The 19,940-nt window shown below is 30.7% G+C and overlaps 3 protein-coding genes across 3 annotated transcripts in view; 2 read left to right on the top strand and 1 right to left on the bottom strand.

Annotated features, from left to right (window-relative positions):
- The first annotated feature begins 1,476 nt into the window (after positions 1-1,476).
- LOC107194400 (ER membrane protein complex subunit 1) lies at positions 1,477-8,321 on the top strand. Its single transcript, XM_015584023.1, has 15 exons — positions 1,477-1,640; positions 1,789-1,904; positions 2,200-2,383; positions 2,590-2,643; positions 3,083-3,238; positions 3,326-3,665; positions 3,941-4,244; positions 5,385-5,557; positions 5,645-5,806; positions 5,888-6,172; positions 6,250-6,445; positions 6,743-6,940; positions 7,022-7,147; positions 7,233-7,460; positions 7,583-8,321. The coding sequence occupies exons 1-15, from the start codon at positions 1,498-1,500 to the stop codon at positions 7,741-7,743; spliced, it is 2,826 nt and encodes a 941-aa protein (XP_015439509.1). The 5' UTR covers positions 1,477-1,497; the 3' UTR covers positions 7,744-8,321.
- A 1,622-nt stretch (positions 8,322-9,943) lies between these two features.
- Positions 9,944-14,285, bottom strand: LOC107194211 (TELO2-interacting protein 1 homolog). Its single transcript, XM_015583803.1, has 13 exons — positions 14,092-14,285; positions 13,780-13,916; positions 13,463-13,640; positions 13,206-13,383; positions 12,805-13,130; positions 12,523-12,734; positions 11,976-12,374; positions 11,661-11,900; positions 11,035-11,583; positions 10,666-10,963; positions 10,332-10,560; positions 10,123-10,257; positions 9,944-10,036 (listed from the first exon to the last, which is right to left on the bottom strand). Exons 1-13 carry the CDS (start codon positions 14,283-14,285, stop codon positions 9,944-9,946), a joined length of 3,168 nt encoding a protein of 1,055 aa, XP_015439289.1.
- Positions 14,286-15,074: 789 nt separating this feature from the next.
- Positions 15,075-19,940, top strand: part of LOC107194322 (cation-independent mannose-6-phosphate receptor) — a 28,539-nt gene continuing 23,673 nt past the window's right edge. Inside the window, exons 1-13 of the mRNA XM_015583929.1 lie at positions 15,075-15,237; positions 15,488-15,716; positions 15,793-15,947; positions 16,058-16,335; positions 16,412-16,565; positions 16,640-16,791; positions 16,872-16,987; positions 17,073-17,314; positions 17,795-17,998; positions 18,160-18,303; positions 18,379-18,552; positions 18,970-19,147; positions 19,225-19,295. Coding sequence (XP_015439415.1) covers positions 15,178-15,237; positions 15,488-15,716; positions 15,793-15,947; positions 16,058-16,335; positions 16,412-16,565; positions 16,640-16,791; positions 16,872-16,987; positions 17,073-17,314; positions 17,795-17,998; positions 18,160-18,303; positions 18,379-18,552; positions 18,970-19,147; positions 19,225-19,295 — 2,157 coding nt within the window. The 5' untranslated portion in view covers positions 15,075-15,177. The remainder of the gene's footprint in view (positions 15,238-15,487; positions 15,717-15,792; positions 15,948-16,057; positions 16,336-16,411; positions 16,566-16,639; positions 16,792-16,871; positions 16,988-17,072; positions 17,315-17,794; positions 17,999-18,159; positions 18,304-18,378; positions 18,553-18,969; positions 19,148-19,224; positions 19,296-19,940) is intronic.

Raw genomic sequence — 19,940 nt, 5'->3', positions numbered from 1 at the left:
TTGCTAAAATTATGGTAGCCACCTGATGGCGGAAATTGGAGCTAATTCTAAGTTTCACAAAAAACGCGGGAAACGACCAAGACTGACACGTGTCACCCTCTAGTGGCGACTTCGGAAACTATATAAGAGGTTCTGGATTTAGATCCAATTTCCGCTACCAGGTGGCTACCATAATTTTTGGAAATTCCCGATTTTTCAGTTTTTCCGCGCTTTTTTAAATTCAAATGTAGCGTTAAATTGAACTTCAAATTTATTTTAACGCAATTTTAACTGAGTTTACCAATTACTATTTATTTATTTATTTATGGAAAATAGGAGATAATCGCAGTGATAGGCTTAATGAACAACGCATATGTACCACTTCCGTACGATGTTCAAAGCTTCATATGGAATAGTTTCATACATTTGTCGTCGAAATTTTCATTCTTGGGGACATAAGATAGATGTCGGACTCCTATGGAGGGGTGGCGAAGCAGGACCACCGTCTAGGTATAGAATAGACCTAGATACAATTCATAATATACAAACTTGCCATCATCCAATACTTTTTTCTGTCCCACGTTCATAGGGCTACTTAGCCCTGTTACCATTTTAGTGTCAATATTCGATGTTACCGATAAAGCATGAATTCTGAGTATTATTAGCACAAATGAAGTGTTATATATTCCATTCATATTACGAGTTCACAAATTCACCGTTCTCATAACGTAGAGGGCAGCAGAAGATCCCTGACTTTTTACACTATCGGTATTTCAGAACAGAGACACGAAGTCCCATAAGATGATAGGTCTATCCTATACCTAGTCGGTGGCAGGACACATCACGAGTCACGAGTCGTGATTCACGACATATTTGTGTGTGAAGAAAATGATAAATACGTGCTCTCATTCACACATTTCCCCCACCACTGCCATATGCCCGCATGCTGCACGTTGTTGACCGCTAGTGAGTTTGGCGGGCGCTGAGTTGCCCATCACTGGTTTATGATGTAATGCCTCCAGCCATCATTACGCCGCAGGAGAATCTCCCACTAACAGCCCCATTAGAAAGAAAGGAAAGTTACTCCAGTTATTGTCTTCTCTTTCCAGTGCCGACTTCATCCCTACCATAAGATCGTGCAGTCTATTACATATGTCTATGGTGAGCACTCTCATTTCCTCTCCCATGGTTTCAATTTTACAGATTTCCCGCGCTTTTTGAAATTGAGAAAGTTGGATAAATTTCAATAACAATTATTCGAGTGGTTTGAACAGGAACTAGCTTTTTAAACGCTCCTAGCTGGATCGACGGATTAAAAAAATTCGGGAAAAATAATTAAGAGTTACCTATTCAACCTGATTCAACCTACCCAATGACAAATGTCTAGACAAGGTTTAGATTTTACTTGGAGTATCTATTCTCTGCTTGCATAATCAATGGTTCTACAGTCAGGTGCGAAGAAAATTTGTGTAAGCAGATGGCAGATAGGTTGATACGTTCACAGTCATAGTAATCGTCATGGCTCCGTTTGTGTGGAGCTTTAGAGGGAATATCAACCGGTTTTTAACTGATGTTCAAATATTACAATGCCTTATCGTATTAATCGGTCTGTTTAATTTGTCTGTGTGTCTCTACGAAGACCAAATCGGAAAATTCGACTGGTAAATTGTCTCGTATTCTTCCATGAATGTTGATTGTAATGCTCAACGTCTTAAATAATGCAGAAGCATGCTTCCGTGTTTGACAGTGTATCTGCTAATGCTGCTAATCGAATCGTTTTCAACGAAATACACATTATTTTATTTTTAGGAAACAAAATTATGTCGGTAAAATCAAGTTCGCCAGTTTCGACACTGTCTCGACCGCGAAGAAGATTATTGTGGCTACCGAGGAAAATGTTATTGCTGCTTTAAACCTTAAATCGGGTAAGCTATGAATATTGACATAAAAACGACTACGTGTAACGTAAAGAAATTAATCAATATTTATGAATGAAAATGCACAATCTGAAATTTAAAACGTAAAAACAGGCAATAGAAGTAAAGAGTATATAATACTTTCAGTTTTTATATTGTTTTATATTATAAATGAAAGAATTAAGAAACATTAATATTTAATGTTTATTACTGGAAATTAAAATTAAATTATAAATTTACCAGAAAGATATGTAAAGAAATGCACAGAAGAATAAAGATTAATAAAAAATACTGCAATGTTTAGGACAAATCTTATGGAGACGTGTATTAGAAAAAGGATATGCAGGCCATATTCGTGCACTGGGTGGAATCGCAGATGGAGATCTTGTTTCTGTAAGTGGAGGTGTACCAGCTATTGTTCGTGCATGGGATTTAGCCACTGGACATATCCTTCATGAATGGCCAATAGCTGAGCAAAATCCAGATAGGTTAATATTACTTTTTAAAATTACTTGCTATCAATCAAATGATTCTTTTTTACTTTAATTGCTATATAAAGTTATTTATCTTTAAGTCAATGGTCTGTGTACAAAAGTATTCATGAAAATTTATAAGAACAAGTAAATTAATTGTATAATGTGAATAAGAGGTGCAATATATCTAATAAGGGATAATTGTAATTATTGATTTACAGACGTTTCTCTCCATTTATATCTTTTTCTACAGTGGGATTATACAGTGCTAACAGGTTTCTTTACCTTTAATCAATGCACAATCAGTAATATATGTGTAGTTTACACAACAAGCAATTACAAATGTCTCACATTTATAAGTTATTATATTTAGTGTCATTTTTGTATTGTATTTCACATTCAAATTGAATTTCGATACAAAGATATTGTATAAAGTTTAATATAAGTTCGATATAAAGGTAATCCTAGAAAATGTTGTCAAAGCAAATGAGAATATTCTGATTCTAGAATACAAAATAAAATACAATTAAGGAGTCAATTAATGTTCACTTATATATAATTTATTCACATTTCACTTTAACCATTTCATAAAAGCACCTTGTTTCACAATAATGTTTCGTTTTTTTTATACAAAATTGTTGATAAACATTATTTTGCAGCCGAGATATTACATGTAATCTATTATAACATCTGTAATTTTCTATTGCTATACAGAATCAAAGATGTAAAATGGCACATAAAAGATGGTACACTACATCATATTTTACCAATCTATAACAGTGGTGTTGAAGTAACATCATACGATAGTAAAACAGGAGACAAACTTAAATCAAGAAGAGTCTCTGCACCATTTATTAGTCAAGAAACTGAGTAAGTAATTAAATTATAATATAACTGTTATATCCGATTGAATGATATTTAATTCAAAATCTGAGTATGCTATATTCATTTGTTTAGGTGTGTTCTGGCAGCTCCATATCTAGCATGTTTAAAAGGAGATAGTTCATTAGCGGTATTGTTTTTGGTACATTTATTCGAACCAAACGCTCAGCCTCAGTCAGTTACAATAAATACAATATTTGGTGCTGGTGCACAAGGTCCATATCATTTGGAATCAGTACTTGGCGCAGAACCTGTTGTATCAATTAGTGCAGATGCTAATCAGAGAAAACGAATTCTTGTTTTGGGAGAGGAGATACCAGTTCCTGTTCAAAGAGATATAGCTGGCGATGCTATGCTCTATATTGTTTTGGTCGACAATGAAAAAGTACTTCTCGAAGCAACATACAAAGCTGGAGTAAGTACTTAACTTTCATTTGTACCATAAAAGGTTCTTTAACACGTTCGCTGCCACCATATTGTTGCAAAAACGTTCGTCACAGACCACGTTAGGTTTCCATCATTCTATCCAGTAAAATATTCTTACCTTCTGGAAAAGGTATGACACATATAATAAGTGCCATAAAATATGCTAACTTCGAAATTGGAGCATCACGTATATGTGACGCTGGTAGCGGACATGTTAATATCATTTAATTACAATTTTTAACATATCGAATTATTTGATTCCAGACAACAGAAATTGTGGCCACAGAACTATTAACATCAACACCTATGCCAGCCTTATCAATGAGTGTATCGCACGCTGCATTATTATCGCCAACTATTATGTCTTCAGTCTGTCCGCGACAAGCAAAAGGCATAACGTGTCGTCACTTATTATCTTCGCAAGACCACAGTGTCGCACTGTTACAACATAATAAATTAATATGGGCTAGAGAGGAAGCACTTGCGAGTATTGTAGCTGTCGAAATTATAGAATTACCTATGTCTGATAGAGAGCAGGAAATTGAAACAGAATTTGATCAAAAAGAAAGTAAGTACTTTCATACATGTATTTCTTATGCGTTTAATACAGTTCGGCAAAAACCTTCGTGAAATAAAACAAATAACATTTCTATTTCAAATTACTAAACTGAAATATGTACATGTAGTACTCTATATATTAATACCGGCAATATTGAAAGTTACATAGATATTACAATTTATGAAAAAATTCATATTTAATATAAGTACTATAATTTAAAAGTTTTTCAGAACACGTTGAAATATTTTTATGTTTAAAAGGTATAAAACACTGAAATGTGTGTTTAAAATACTGAAATAACATTATTATCACAATTCTCTGTTTTACTGTTTTATTATTTAGACAATTATGGTTCAAAATTCAAAAGCTTGCTGTCGCAACTTAATTATAATAACGATAACAAAATCATATTCTATTATAATAATTTATTTCTTAACAAAGAAACGTTAGTTACATTACATTAATTATATTTCTTTTGTGAATGGCTGCTGCAGGTATTGATGTAGACAGTTCATGTAAGTAGTGAAGCAGCAAGGACTGGTTTGAAAATTACTTTATCTTCCCGCTATTTATTAGAGTTATTCGCATGTATTAATTTCTGTTAGAGACTCAGAAAAATATATCGCGAATACTCTTCTAATTACTAATTATGCTGTCCATTTTATTTGAAAAAATTGCCGAAGTATTACAATTAGTATCTGCATGAAAATTTTAAGAATTTAGTAATTTTATAAATATTTATACTTCTTCATAGGAAGTTGTAAATGACATGTTTGAAATTAATCGATTAACCCTCCAGTGCACAGTGTCCAGAGTGCTTGAAAAACAGTATCCTTATAGGACCCACAAAACAGAACCAACATGTGCACTGGAGTGTTAATATAATTAATAGTTATTAGTATGCATGAATAATTATATAAATATATCAACAAAACTATTGTTCCTACACGTGTACAAAGTTGTAATACAGTACTTTTTGTTAACATAGTTTATTACAATTTCAATTGTGTGCTGTTTACTACTATTTCAATTTTGTAACTGATTATTTCCTTGTTTTTTTAGCGACTGTAGTATAGAAGAAAGCAATTTGCAATATTTGATTATGCATATGATATATACTATAATTTTATACTTGTTTGTTGTAACTAGGGGATGTGTTGAGTATGATGATCAGGAGAGTCAGCTCACAATTTAAGCAAGCAAAGGCATTTGTGCAATCTGTATTAAGTATTATACCACAACCATCGAATCAGCGTACTGATTTAGTACGAGATAAATTTGGATTACATAAAATGATCGTTCTTGTTACATCTGCAGGAAAAGTATGCATTTCATTTTCTAAATACTTATTAGTTAATTGATACACACATGTATTTAATACATATTGACGTACATGATTTTATTTACAGTTATATGGTATCGAAACTCGAAAAGGCGAAATTATCTGGCAACTCAGAGTACCAAGCATTCGAGGTTTTGTAAAAAGATCTGATTCAATAATCTTGTATGTGCAGCGTGGCAGCAGACATTTTCCTTATCCACCGCAATGTGCGCTATTAGCAGAAGATAAAGTATGTTTTCAAGTCAATAAAATAAAAAGATAATTTATTATTTCAGATTTCAAATTTTATACGCTACGTTAAATGTTTTAGAAAACAGGAGAAGGAGTTATGTATACATTTAATCCAATTACTGGTCAACCATTAGATGGTTTAATAAAAGTAGGGTATAAAATAAAGCAATCCATATTGCTTCATGTTACAACTGATGATTTCTTACGAAGTATTCTTATTCTTGATAATCGGGATAAAGCACATGTATACCCCGAAAGTGCAACTGCAATGGCTGCATCGCTTGGTAAAAACATGTACATATTTACTGCTGATCAAGCAACAGGCGTATTATCTGGATTCTCTCTTTCATATAGCACGACTCAGGTACACATAATAGAGAACATGTAATTTATTTAATCGTTCAGAAATGTTATTGTACTTGCGATTTTATTTTTTTGCAGGAACTGATCGCTCATAAAGTATGGGAGTTAACACTTTCCCCAAGAAACCAAAGAATTACACACGTTGTATCAAAAAATCCAATAGAACATGTTCATTCCCAGGGTAGAGTTTTAAGCGATAGATCTGTACTATATAAATATATTAATCCTAATTTGGTTGCTATAGTAACTGAGGGTGTTGGATATACTCATAAAAGTAAGTATACTCAAAATAGGGTAGCACTTTAAATTCCTAACCTAAGTAGATTAAAAAACAGACAGAAGTACATATCCAATTTATTTATGTTATATTTACAATTAACATATACAGTTACGTAAAAATTTCGTCTGTGACTACTGAGACCCTATTACATCTACTTTTAGATTATTACTGTCATGCAATGCATAAATATGTTGGGTCGAGAATATCTAGCGCTACCGTATAACAAAAAAATGTATAATTAAGGTTATTAAATTTTAATACTATGCCTCGCCATTGGTTTGTATTTCACAGATACGCTTAATCTGTATCTACTGGACACAGTATCTGGAGCAATGATATTTTCTATTATACACAAGAGAGTGCGTGGTCCAGTCCACATTGTGCATTCTGAAAATTGGATAGTATACAGTTACTTTAATGAAAAGAGTCGTAGGACCGAAATCGCTAGTCTAGAACTGTATGAAGGAAAAGTACAGAGTAATACCACAGGTACCTGTAAAGTTTCTGTGAATCTTTAGCAGATTCATTTTTGTTGATTATTATTATTTACGTTTTTCTATATTGTTTCAGTGTTTTCATCTTTAGCGACAACTAAATTGCCACTTGTGGAAAGGCAAGCCTTTATTTTTCCTGCAGCAATAGAATCAATGCGGGAGACTATCACGGAGAAGGGTATTACAAGCAAGCATATTATTGGTAAAGGAACTGTTTCGACGTTATATGTGTAAATATATTTAGTATATCGAACACAACGTGAGTACTTACATGTTACTTTTCGTAGTGGCCCTAGCGAATGGTGGTGTATTGGAGTTACCGTGGATGATGATAGATCCACGCCGGCCTATTAATCCGGAAATACGTGAAGAAGGTGTAATTCCATACATGCCAGAGATACCTATTCAAATGGACGCAATAATTAATTATAATCAAAGCGTCTTTAGGGTGTCAGGTGTTCATACTAGTCCTAGTGGCCTTGAAAGTACTTGCTTAGTTTTTGTACATGGTCTTGGTAAGTATGAATATGTGGATGTTTCATCATTCTAATGACTTAAATATATTATTGCAACGAGTGACATACGTAATATATAAGTAATTATATATGTATATATATATATAATATAACGATTACAGACTTGTTCTACACGCGTGTGGCACCATCTAAAACATTTGATGTTCTGAAGGAAGATTTCGATTATTACCTAATTATGATAGTATTAGCAGGGCTCCTAATTTCATCTTATGTCACGAAAAAATTAGCTTCGCAGAAAGCTCAGAAGCAAGCGTGGAAATGATGTTTCACTTCTCTAGAGACTCAGTGCATAACATTCTTAAGTATCTGTTCACTAAAGGTGAAACATTTTGCTATTAATAATTTGTAAAGAAAAGGTACTGTTTTATAAAAAGACAATGTTACTGCAAACGTAAATGTTAACAATTTATTATATCACCTAAAGTATCTAAACATGCATACATATTGTTTGTTCCTTTATTGGTACAGAACGCACACTATAAAGATACTATAGAGATAACATATTTCTGAATCTTTAAGACAATGTGTGCTAGTCATTGTACGACAAGAGTGGACCATGATCGCTAATTATTAGATCATTAAAATAACTGACAACGTGCTCAAACTATGATTAATTTTTCGTTCAAATTACAGTATTTTTGGAAATCTCTAAGAAATTCCGTATTTCTGAAAGTATTCATTGATGCTAGTAAAAGAGATATATAGAAAAGTGATATACGTATGTAATATGTAGGACGCAAACGAGGAACACATAGGACGATTCTCTGACGACGAATGACGTCTTGTTGTCATAACCACTAACACAACGTAAACATCTTTTTATACTTTGTTATATTTTCATACAGCTCTTAACAGTGGATTAGTAAGGTTTTTCTGGTAATAGAATAAAATCAAATACACCACTCCTTGAACGTATCTTAAAGTACAATTATAATATGTTATCGTAAAAGTAACTTAATACTATGTAATTGTTGTGTTTGATCTTATTCTAATCACAAAAACATCAGTAACCATTAATAATAGCTGTATGAAAAAATAATGACAAGTAAATTCATTTTTTCGATTTTCCAAAAGCTTTCTGGAACAGGGGGATTTAAAATTCGAGATTTTCAAAAGATTACTGTATACAAATAGTTAGACATTTCTTTGATATGTAACACTCCGCTAAAAAAATGTCGAACTATCAAATACCAAAGTAAAATGAAGTACGAATATCTAAAATATTAATATTTTTTACTTTGTTTTGAAAGTATGGAGAAACTGAAATGTGCATTAGGTATCATTTTTAACGTCTTAAAAATGGCACTCATTTGGCAGCTTAATATCAGCAAATACAAATTATATGTAGGTTCTGTTGTACAATATCAATTAAAAACATTGAATGTTTAAAAGCAACAACCTAACAAATTACCTTAATGGTTACGTTTTATGTTTTCTGTCCTCTTAAAAAAACCTTGAGATATTGTCACACAAGTATGCAACAAGAAGAATACTTACAGATACACTATTACATTCTTTTTAAACCAAATTCAAATAGAAAAACGTAAAGTTAAAATGTACATAATATTGCGTGCAAATTTCATATTACTACATATAATTACATTAATGTATTACCACTTATACTTGCATTTGATTTATAAAACTACTGACATATGATACAAAAAAAACTCTAAGGAATTTCCATCAAGAAAATCGATTTTAACACCTGTACATTGCACGTTGCAGCAAATTATGAATTCTCTGCATTTATAAGCATTTCCCTCTTGGTTCTTTAAAGTGTAATTTACACGATTTTTACATCCTTCATTTAGTAAAGTAATGAGAACAGAACGCTGGTATTTTAAATTTCCTATTTAAGTATTTATAAAACTGGAAGGAAGCACGAGAAATAAGTGTTAAAGCATTATTAATATTTACAATTCTATTGCAGTCACAAAGAGAGAATCAAATTATCATTATATATTGGTCTGTTAAAAACATATGATGGCCAACACGTGTCGCAGTACAAACGGATGATTTTATTTATTATATATTTATAATTACAGATTAAATGAATTATACCATCTGTGAATAGGACAAATTTCTGTTATACATATAGGATAGTTATTTGCTTTGTAGATAAATGTAAAGTTTCTAATAGACATAAGTTACTGTAAAAAATAAGAATGTAAACAGTAATATTATGAAAATGTAAAATGTGGACTACCATCATAAAATACAAATTGTATACCAATAAAAATTTTAACGACTACCAGAGTTATTTTATTTTTATTATTTTTCTAGTTTCAAGATTTCAGTCGTAATTATGAATAAAGAACAGGCATTTTTATATACACATATACAATATAAATATCATTTTTTAATTACAAAAGAAATTTTTATATTTTATACAATATATTTACAATATCGCTAACAGAATGTTGCAATAATCTGTTCAACTTTGATCTCTTTTCTTTATTTCATTAGCTTTCCAAGTATAAATCATTATCTTGTATATATTTTAGAATAATTTGAATATTTTTATAATACTCGTCTGTTGAAATATTTTTCGTTATCTGAAAAAATAAAGAATATTTAATCGTCTAAAATATAAATAGTAGTATAATACCATTTGTTAATTTATAAAATGCATAAAAATTACCGATAAATCTTTCATATCGAAAGTTGCATCCGCAGCAATTTTTGATATTTTAGTGTTAAAAATACTGAGACACTCCACCCATACAATATCTGAATTATAATCAGCAATTTCCTTATATAATTGTATGCAGCACGACTATAAATAACGAAAAGATATGTGTAAATTAGGAAATGGAATTTAGAAGATATACGTTTTCTAATATTATGTACCTGTAATGTAGGATGTTGGTGTTTACTGAGGTAAGGCTCTGCAATACTTAGAATATTCCATGTCTCCCTTTCAAGAAGATTTAAATTTTTCACCGTTTCACCGAATGTTGAAAGTAATTCTTTTTGTAATTTATAAGTTTGCGTAAATTTATAAACATTTTCAGAACTCTTATTATAACTTTCTTTTGCAGAAGTATTTAAAAACTTTGAAAGTGCTGGTAACACTTGCCTGTAAATAATGGTTTTCACTTACAATATTATTAACTACATCACATATTCGTTGCCAATACAAAGTTATAATTTACATTGCTAAAGAAAAACGCAGAAAACTTACTTGAGAGTTCTCGATCTGATAAAATCTTTCGAGACGCGACCGAGAAGATTTAATAGTTGCCACGCTCGATTAATTATTAACACATTTGCATCGTGAAATCGGTCTACTAGCGGGTGCCAAAGCAAATGTACAATAGGTAATAATTGATTTTCCCATTCTGCTAAAATTTCGAGACCTTCTTGTAATGTAGACATTGCGAGTAATGATTTTTCTATTTCCTTAGACGGTAGAAAGTGTACACAGTGTTTCATAATATCTTCGATCATTTTTATATAAGATGGTATATTGCGTTTTTCTTCTATAATTGATATTGTCCTTCAATTCAAATTTACATGTTTATTATATTTTAAGAAAATCTTTTATATTTACCTTCTGGCTCTGCGAAATTTACTTGTTCTGCATTTTCATCTTCTATATCTTCCAGTCTCACTTCTTCTTCTAAGTTAATGTCACTAGTCGGTTCCTCTATTTCTTTGTCAATCTTTTTTGCCTCATAATACTCCAATAAAGAATGAATAATTTTTGAAGATTTACTTTTAGCATTTACACATTGTTTCTGTGTTAGTGGCAGATGCTGAGGATGGAGCAATTTCTTTAGACACATTGAAAATGTGAAAAAAACTTTCAGAAAGGCATATGAGTTCTTCTTTTGAAAACTATTATTTAGTTGCAGTAGAGCATCTTCCACAATTTCCTTTAAACAAGGTAATACGTCCATTGTGCTATACTTCATAACAACTCCTATAACATCGAGTACACCAGGATTGCGTTCCACCCGACGCAATTTTACTGTTACATGGTATGAAAAGTAGTCAACATTTGCACGTAGGAGATCACCCACCGTACTGTGATGTTGAGACTCTGCAATAAGCTCAAGCGTTTGCGTTCCAACAAAACTGATTAAGCTGTGTCCACTACCTACAAACAAATTAATACAATATTTACTTAAGTAATTTCTCATCTATTCCTTCAGTGTAATGTAAGTAAAAGATTACCTGCTGCTTCTATAATTAGATACAATGTTTTAAGAAGAAATCTATCATAATCTTCTTTCAAATTTTTTGCAATTAATCCCAATCCTTCTAATAATAAACAACACTGCACAACATTGCTTTGAGCAATACCTAAAGATATATCATTGGTACTGTCGATAGGTGGATACCAATGTTCTGTATTTATATAAAACTCGATAACATCTTTATAAATTGACAAATACGAGGAATCTTTAAGTGGAACTAAAATATATAATCAACTGTTAATAACATTATTATTTCATATACATATTGTTTTCAGAAAATTGTTCTGTGTACCATTTAGTATCCAGTTTAGTAATAGAAATAATTCTTTTTTATGTTGTGGAACTTCGAGTATGAGATCAAGTATGGTGTCCACGAAAATTCGGAGGTCTCCAAATTCCGCAAGGTATTTACATATTACTATAACTTTGTCTTCACAAGACCTATTCTGAATAAACTTAAATCGTCTCCATAAGTGTGTCCCATACGAATAAGCTGGATCTTCAAGATCCTTAACGTTTACAGCTTGCAGAAGAGAAATATTACTATGATCTATTTCAGACACATACACAAGAGCTAATAACAACCTTCGAATATGTGGCGCAGACATCATAACACGAGGTAATCTCTGTTCTCCAAGAAGTTTTATATAACCAGCAATTTGATTTAAACAGGATAATTGGTCACTATCATCTGAAAAATGAACGATATTTAATTTCTTTTTCAATTAAGCTAACATTTTTATCTTTCTTCAAATATTCAAATATATTCATTAACATAAGCATATCAGTGTACTACTTTTTAATGTATAAATGAACATATACGAATATAAAAATCGTACCAGACCTCCTAATAATTCTAGGTAATTTCGTAAGTAAATTATAAAAGTTTTCTTCTAATAATTCCACCAAAGGCCTCATATTCCTGTTTTGCATGTAGTTTATGTTAATTACATTTAAAGTTTTTTCTGCATCGTCCCGAACTTCTGTAAATGCATCTTCAGATAGAGTTATTAGATATTCTATTAATAACATAACATTTGGTTTCATGTTCCTGTTTAAAAAATGTATATAATTTTACTTTAAACATTTTTTATGAAATGAATAGGAAACAACAATATTACCTAGGGCATGTTGTGAGCAGTAACTGAATAGTTTCAACCAATTCCTTCCTAACTTTATAATGGGAATGTCTCATTAATACATCCAACTGTTGCACGAGTATATTAAGCTTTGTTGCACTAGCATTGAACCATTCTTTGGTTCTTGTTGCACTTTTAAGATGTTTTTCTAGTTCATTACGATCTGTTATGTGCGGTGAACTAACTGAGAGATTGATATTAGGGGCAGTATTTACTTTAGTAAGAACATCTAATAATGGCGTATCATTTTCTTCGAATTTATCTTTCATCACAAGAGATATTACTCTACCCCAGGCTCTTAATGCTACCTAAAAGTTTTTATATTATACATAAATTTAGATCAGTTACTCAATATTTAATATCTCAAAATAACATTACATTACCATTGTAAGTTTATGTCCTTGTATCTCACTTCCCATAGCTATCTCTTGTAATCCACTAACAATACCAGGTAGAAATAACATAATAACATCTGCTATCTGATCTTGCAGTATAATGTCAGACCTATCTCTTTTATCATCAACTTGACATAGAGCCATTACTGTTTCTACGGCTTTCAATCTGAAAATTTAGAAAGTATAAACGTACATATGAGAATTAGTTAAGACAGATGATATTAAGATGTCTTTTATATGTTTACCTAAGTGAGCGTGACTTTTCAGTTCTTCCAATTGTTATAGATAATAATATTCCTTGACCTATCTTTGAGGCATTTTCTCTTACATATAACGATTCTGTAACTTCTGTGAAACAAGAATGTATCAAAGTTTTGATACAAGAAAGTACTGCTTCTTTCAGTTCTTCATGACCCGTGATCACTATATAAATCATACACATTAAATCATATTGTGTGATTTTTGAACTAATTCCAAATTAAATAAAAGTTATAGTTTGTTAAAATAAGCTTACGACTGCATAATATGACATACAATGAGTTTTAAATATCTTTATATTTACCCATATTTTGCTGTGTTTGGTCATAAATTTGTATTAAAAGGCATGCATACAATTTATTAAAATATTCCACTTTTGATATCTTTGCTCTTAATAGTATTGTTTCTGTTGTCTTTACTAATTCTTCTTTAACATCTTTCCTGTAAAATGAAAAATATTCAGTAAAATTTCAATTACTGTTTACTAACTGTTTCTGATGCATTATATTTAACTGCACGGTAGTCTTATTTAGTTTACAAGTTTTGTGTAATTACTTAATTAATCAGTAACATTCAATTCTACTTTATAACAATATTAAAGAAAAAAAGGTAGTACCTCAACGTTTCATTTGGCAAATGAGTAATTAATGGAAATAAGATATATTCCAATAAATCTTGAATAACTTTGTCTGAAATTCTGGACAAACCATTAGCAACATTACGTGCAGTATTTACATTCGGATTTTTCACTAAACAATCACAAAGTGGTTTTAAAACTGTAAACGCTTCCTGTATATGATGACGTTCCATTTTTATTTAGAAAAGAAAACGTAGAAATCAATGAAAATTCTTAACTGAGTTCGTCACTGTGTACCCATGGTTTTGCATAGTATCATATGGTATTCAAAAATATTGGTCATGTGCGCGATGTGCGCTGAAAACCAGCTGAAAACTACCTATATATGTACCATATGTATGTACATTATAAAGTAATTAGGGCCTTCTACTGCTTGATAAATTTATTTCAAATTTTGAAATAAATGTTAAACCGAATATTAATTTGGCATAATTTCAGTAAGACCGAGATCAAGTGGTAGGAGGTCTTTCCCTTTCATCACTTTTTTCCCTAGTGGTAGCTGAGTTTACTCAGAGAACATCCCAAGAGATACCAGGCCTTGTTCAAATATATTCAGATTAATCGCGAACCCATCGCTACATATGACAGATTGGGGATACTAGGGTTTTTATTCTGGTAACAATCTGATTCACCAAGGCAGCAATCTGTCAATCGCCAATTCTATGTATATAACTGATTCTAACTATTGTAACCAATAAAACGGAGCTTTTAAAATACCAGCTCCAATAAATTAAACAAATTGGAAAGTTTACAGTCATTGATTGGATAATATTTAGCACTAATGTCATTGGAAATTATATATTATTTTTTTATTCTCAGCCAATAGACTTTTGAACTGTCAGTTATTTTTTCACTGTCATTCATTCAAAGCATATCCAACCTGAAGTAAATGTTACATATTTCCATAAGACTCATACCCATGTTGATAAAGCGGTTTTAATCTTTTCATTATCATTGAACAACAACTGTTCGTTTTCGACATTCAATAACGAACAATATTGTTATGCACGTTACTACAATAACATTTTACAATGTGATTAATCCACAGCCGAATAACGAAGAGAAATGTACAAGTTAAACATTTTAATATCTTTTTACTGTTTTGCAAGTGTTGCCGTTTTTGCTGTACGTATTAAATCTGTTTTCTATAATTTTTAAATGTTTTCTCATCATTATGCATCTGTATTTGCTAAATATTGCAAAATGTTTTTATACAAACACTTGTTGATGTCAGTAATTTTATGATTACTTTAATAAACAACGCATAAAAACAAATTTTTATTAAAATATGTATTTATTGAAATATATATATTATATATATAGATTTATGTTTGTATGTTAAACCTACAATAATTATTACTTATTCTTTAAATAGGACACATCAGTAGTAGATTATTCCTCCTGCATAATTCATGAACCTGTTTTTAAATTTTTTAAATACAATTTTACAAGCCTTTCGGATCCAACAAAAGATATTATTTTACATCATGATTATCCAAATGAAACTTTAAGAATACATTTATGCACTCCATTAAAGAAAAAATGCAATGGGAAGGATGGATATGGAATTTGTTTGATACGAAACAAGCAAGAAATAGGAATAGGTTTATATTTTTCTTAAAGCATTGAAGATATCATTAGTTTCTCTTTGGTAAATTAAGGTTTTTTCTGCCATTTTAGGAAAGTTTCCTCCAAAAGTAGAACAAGAAAATGGAAAACTACTGTTTGTATTTACAGGAGATGATTGTACATCAGAAGCTAAATATATTACAAATATTTTTATGAAATGTGATTACAAAGCTGGACATAATTCGCTTCCTGTATTATTTCCTTACGTAAGTACACAAAATTATATGAGAAACATTAAAATGTCTAGAGACATTACATATCTTAATGTATAAAAACAATTCATGGTCTATTTCATTCAGTCATTCTAACATTTCAGACAATAAATCAATGTAATATATCCATGGTGTGGAGTAATGCTCTGGCTTGTGGTCCACCAACTGCACGAAATTGTACAGTAACAGATAATGGTTTACATTATGATTTATCTCCATTAACGAAGTATTCAGAAAATTATGTTATTCGTACGGGTCTGTCAAGAAATTCAACAAAAATAATATTAAATGTTTGTCACTCTGTGATATTTGAATACAATGCCTTATGTCAAATGCAATCAGGAGCCTGCTTACAGAAAAAATCTGGAGACTCAAAACTCCAGTATGAGTACATTTCATCAATCAATATGAATCTAGTACACATTCTTTACAATTATTATAGTATATTATTATTACAGATATGTAAATTTGGGTGATGTAGCAGAACCACCAGTTTTGAAAGATGGAAAATTAAAACTTGAATATCAGAATGGGGATATGTGTAAAGTGAGAAACGTTACAGTGCCACATATTAGAACTACAATTTCTTTTATATGCGATTTTGAAGCTATGGTAAGCACAAAATGATAAATTTGTGCTGCATTCAGCTTTTACATTTTTTATCAATATACATGTTATAATTCCAGGACACACTCCCAGAATATGTTAGAGGAAGCGAAGAATGCCATTATCAAATAATATGGAAAACAGTAGCAGCTTGCAGCGTAGAATCTTTGCGTAATCATAGCGCAGCAACTGCTGGCAGATGTACAGTGACCAATCCTCTTACAAATTTTACGTAAGATTAATTTAAAGGTTTCGTGAATAAATTTCTGTCTATCTTGTTGGAAAAAAGACTTGTAATAGATGGTATTACAGGTATAATTTACAATCCTTGATGAAGGAAGATTTCAATACCACAGCACAAAATGGCATACAATATAAGTTTGGAGTATGTAAATCACCAGCTGATACGACATGTGCATCAAAAACAGGTTGCTCAATGAATTTCTCATGTAATTTATAGTCAAATTGGTAATCAATAGTTCAGTATTTTCATATTTATATTTCTATATGTAGGAGTATGTTCTACCAACAATAGTATGTCTATGGGAAAATTTAACACAAATTTAATGTGGCAAGAAGGTGGACCATATTTAAATTATACAGATGGAGATCTTTGTAAAAATGGACAACACCACTATACAGTTATTGCGTTTGTGTGTGGAGCAGAAGGAGCTCCCACTGAACCATTTGTAATGGAGCAAAATCCCTGTCAGTTGATTATACATTGGAGCATGGACTTAGTTTGTGAAAAAAGGGTAATCTATCATTACAAATACTGTTCGTTATACGTGGATCATTTCAAAAGTTCTCTGAATGAAGTTTAGATGACATCAGTAGTTCCGAAATTTTAAGTTCATCGAAGATTTTCATTTGTTATATGAATAACTGTAATGTATTAAGTCAATATATTATATACATATTTTGTTACGGCTGCTAAAACAAAACGGTTTTTAAGTCTCAATGCGTTTTTTTACAACTGATCAGAAGGGAATTCGAACGCAAAGTTCTCAAAAATGTTTAAAATTTAGAACGTTGGTCTATAAAATTGGAATATCGTTGGTCCAAGTGCATTAATGTTAAAAAGTATTGTATGTATTGAGAAATCCAAGAATTTTGAAAACGATATAAGTTGTTTTTCCAATCCACTTCAAAAACTTTTCAAATGACCCACATATAATGTTTTGTGGTTTTTCCAAAATTAGAACACATTTATAATAAGAACGTTCACTTTACAGATAAAGTGTGCCACAATGGACGATGAAATAAGCTTAAGTTCCCTGATTAAATCTAATAGTAACCATATTGTGAAAGTCAACGAAACAGAATTTCATATAAATATATGCAGACCACTGGTGTCTGTGCGAAGTTTAACGTGTGCGCACGGCAGCGCAATCTGCAAAGCTACTTTAAATTCAAAAAATGAATATGTAAATGAAGTTGTAAGTAAAACGTTGTTGTATACACTTTCAGGACATTGAATTAAGTTAAATCATAACAAATATATATCCTTTGATATTCTGTATTGACAAAACATATATTTAAAGATACTTGCTTTCTTAAAAAAAAATTATAATATAAAATTTGATTTACATGTTGCCAGAGTTTAGGGTTTCCAAAAGAAAGTCCTATATTGGATACTAATCGTAATACAGTGTTACGCTATGTAGATGGATCACCCTGTCCTGAAGATCCTACTAAATTAATTTCTTCAAATATTACATTTCCGTGTAATTATAATGATAAGGTAATAATGTGAAAATTTTATTTTAAAAAGTGCACTAAAATATTAGTTAAGTAACTATGTCATTGATTTTTTAAGGGATCTCCAGAATTTAAAGAATACAAAGATTGTACTTACATTTTCGAATGGAAAACTAGTATAACATGCGGAGCTGTAATGGGAGACTGGACTTCCCCTTGCATTGTTAAAGATCAATTACTTTCACACGAATGTGATCTATCCTTGTTGCATAAAAATCAACAAATATACCATGTAAGTTTACTAATATTTATTACAATCTTATTGACTTTCTTTAAATGTACGAAGAGTGTTTATTGGAAATATAGATGCTGCAAATTAAAGTAAATGTAAATAACTGTAAAGCAGTACACACTAATGAAATTATATAATACTAGGAGTATGCAATAATAATGGCTGTTTTTCCATCGAAAATCTTTGTGAATATTAAACAACTTTTGTTACATCTGTTACTTGAAAAAGTTCCGCTCATTTTCTAAACCATTTTTCTGGTAAAAGTAGTATTTTCTGTCGAAAAAATAAAACTAGAATAGCACTTTAAATGTCATGATCATTATGTTTGCGTACACCTAATAACTTATTCTTCTAAAGAATAACACAATATTAAATGTGCTTAGCATTTTAAAAAAGTTATCGGACATGAAACTACAGGTGAAAAACAAACAAGGGAAATACTACAGTTTAAGTATATGTGGAGGTGGAAAATTCTGTAATGGTTCGGCTGTGTGCCAAGGCAGCAATGGTTATGGATCATTGGCCAATGTTATCTTTGAGTATGGCAGAAATGTTATAAAACTTAAATATTCCAATGGTGATAAATGTGTAAATAGTGAGTAACAGATTCGTTAGACAACTTCTATATTGTTGATAACAGAAGTTAATATATTATCTTTACTTTCATATCAGATTCTTATACATCTGAAGTGAGATTTATATGCAACGAGTCCATGGGGATTGGTGAACCAAACGTGTTATGGGTAAGTTTTTCAGTGAAATAAGTTATTTCAGTCTGTAATTTCGTTTTACATAAGCACGTAAAAAATTTACTTTATACTTGAAAGTGGTGCATAAGAAACGTGTAGTCTTGTTTATGTCATTGAAAATTTTCTCTTATAATTTTCTTAATTGTTATATTGATAAAACTAAAATCTATTGGTTTGTACACTTACAAATACAGGAAACATGCATACTTATAAACATTTTCACAATATGACTCGAGATTTGCATGAATTTTTATTTCTCAGGTACTTTTTTAAGTATTAATCTTATAACAAACTAAAATCAAAAACAAAACACACTATAGCTAGAAGTATTTAATACAAAATTAACAATTCATAATGAGATTCTTTATTTAGTTCTCCAGTCGATGTTACTGATTGGTATCATTATAATTCACTGTTAAAGTACACATGACTTACTATTGGGATAAGAACTATATAAAAAAGGTGCTCATAAAATTGAGCAATTAATTTACAAGCAATGTAGTAACAAAACACGTTTATGAATAGTGTCAATTTTTGCGTGATACTAATATGAATTGATTTAATTTATAATGATACTTTATTAATGCTTTTATATGTGTGTATACTCATTTAAACTTTATCCGCTTTTTGTGTAATAAA

This window comes from Dufourea novaeangliae, unplaced genomic scaffold (genome assembly GCF_001272555.1).
Source record: "Dufourea novaeangliae isolate 0120121106 unplaced genomic scaffold, ASM127255v1 scaffold12, whole genome shotgun sequence".
Lineage (NCBI taxonomy): Eukaryota > Metazoa > Arthropoda > Insecta > Hymenoptera > Halictidae > Dufourea > Dufourea novaeangliae.
This window is presented reverse-complemented; position numbering and strand designations above follow the sequence as displayed.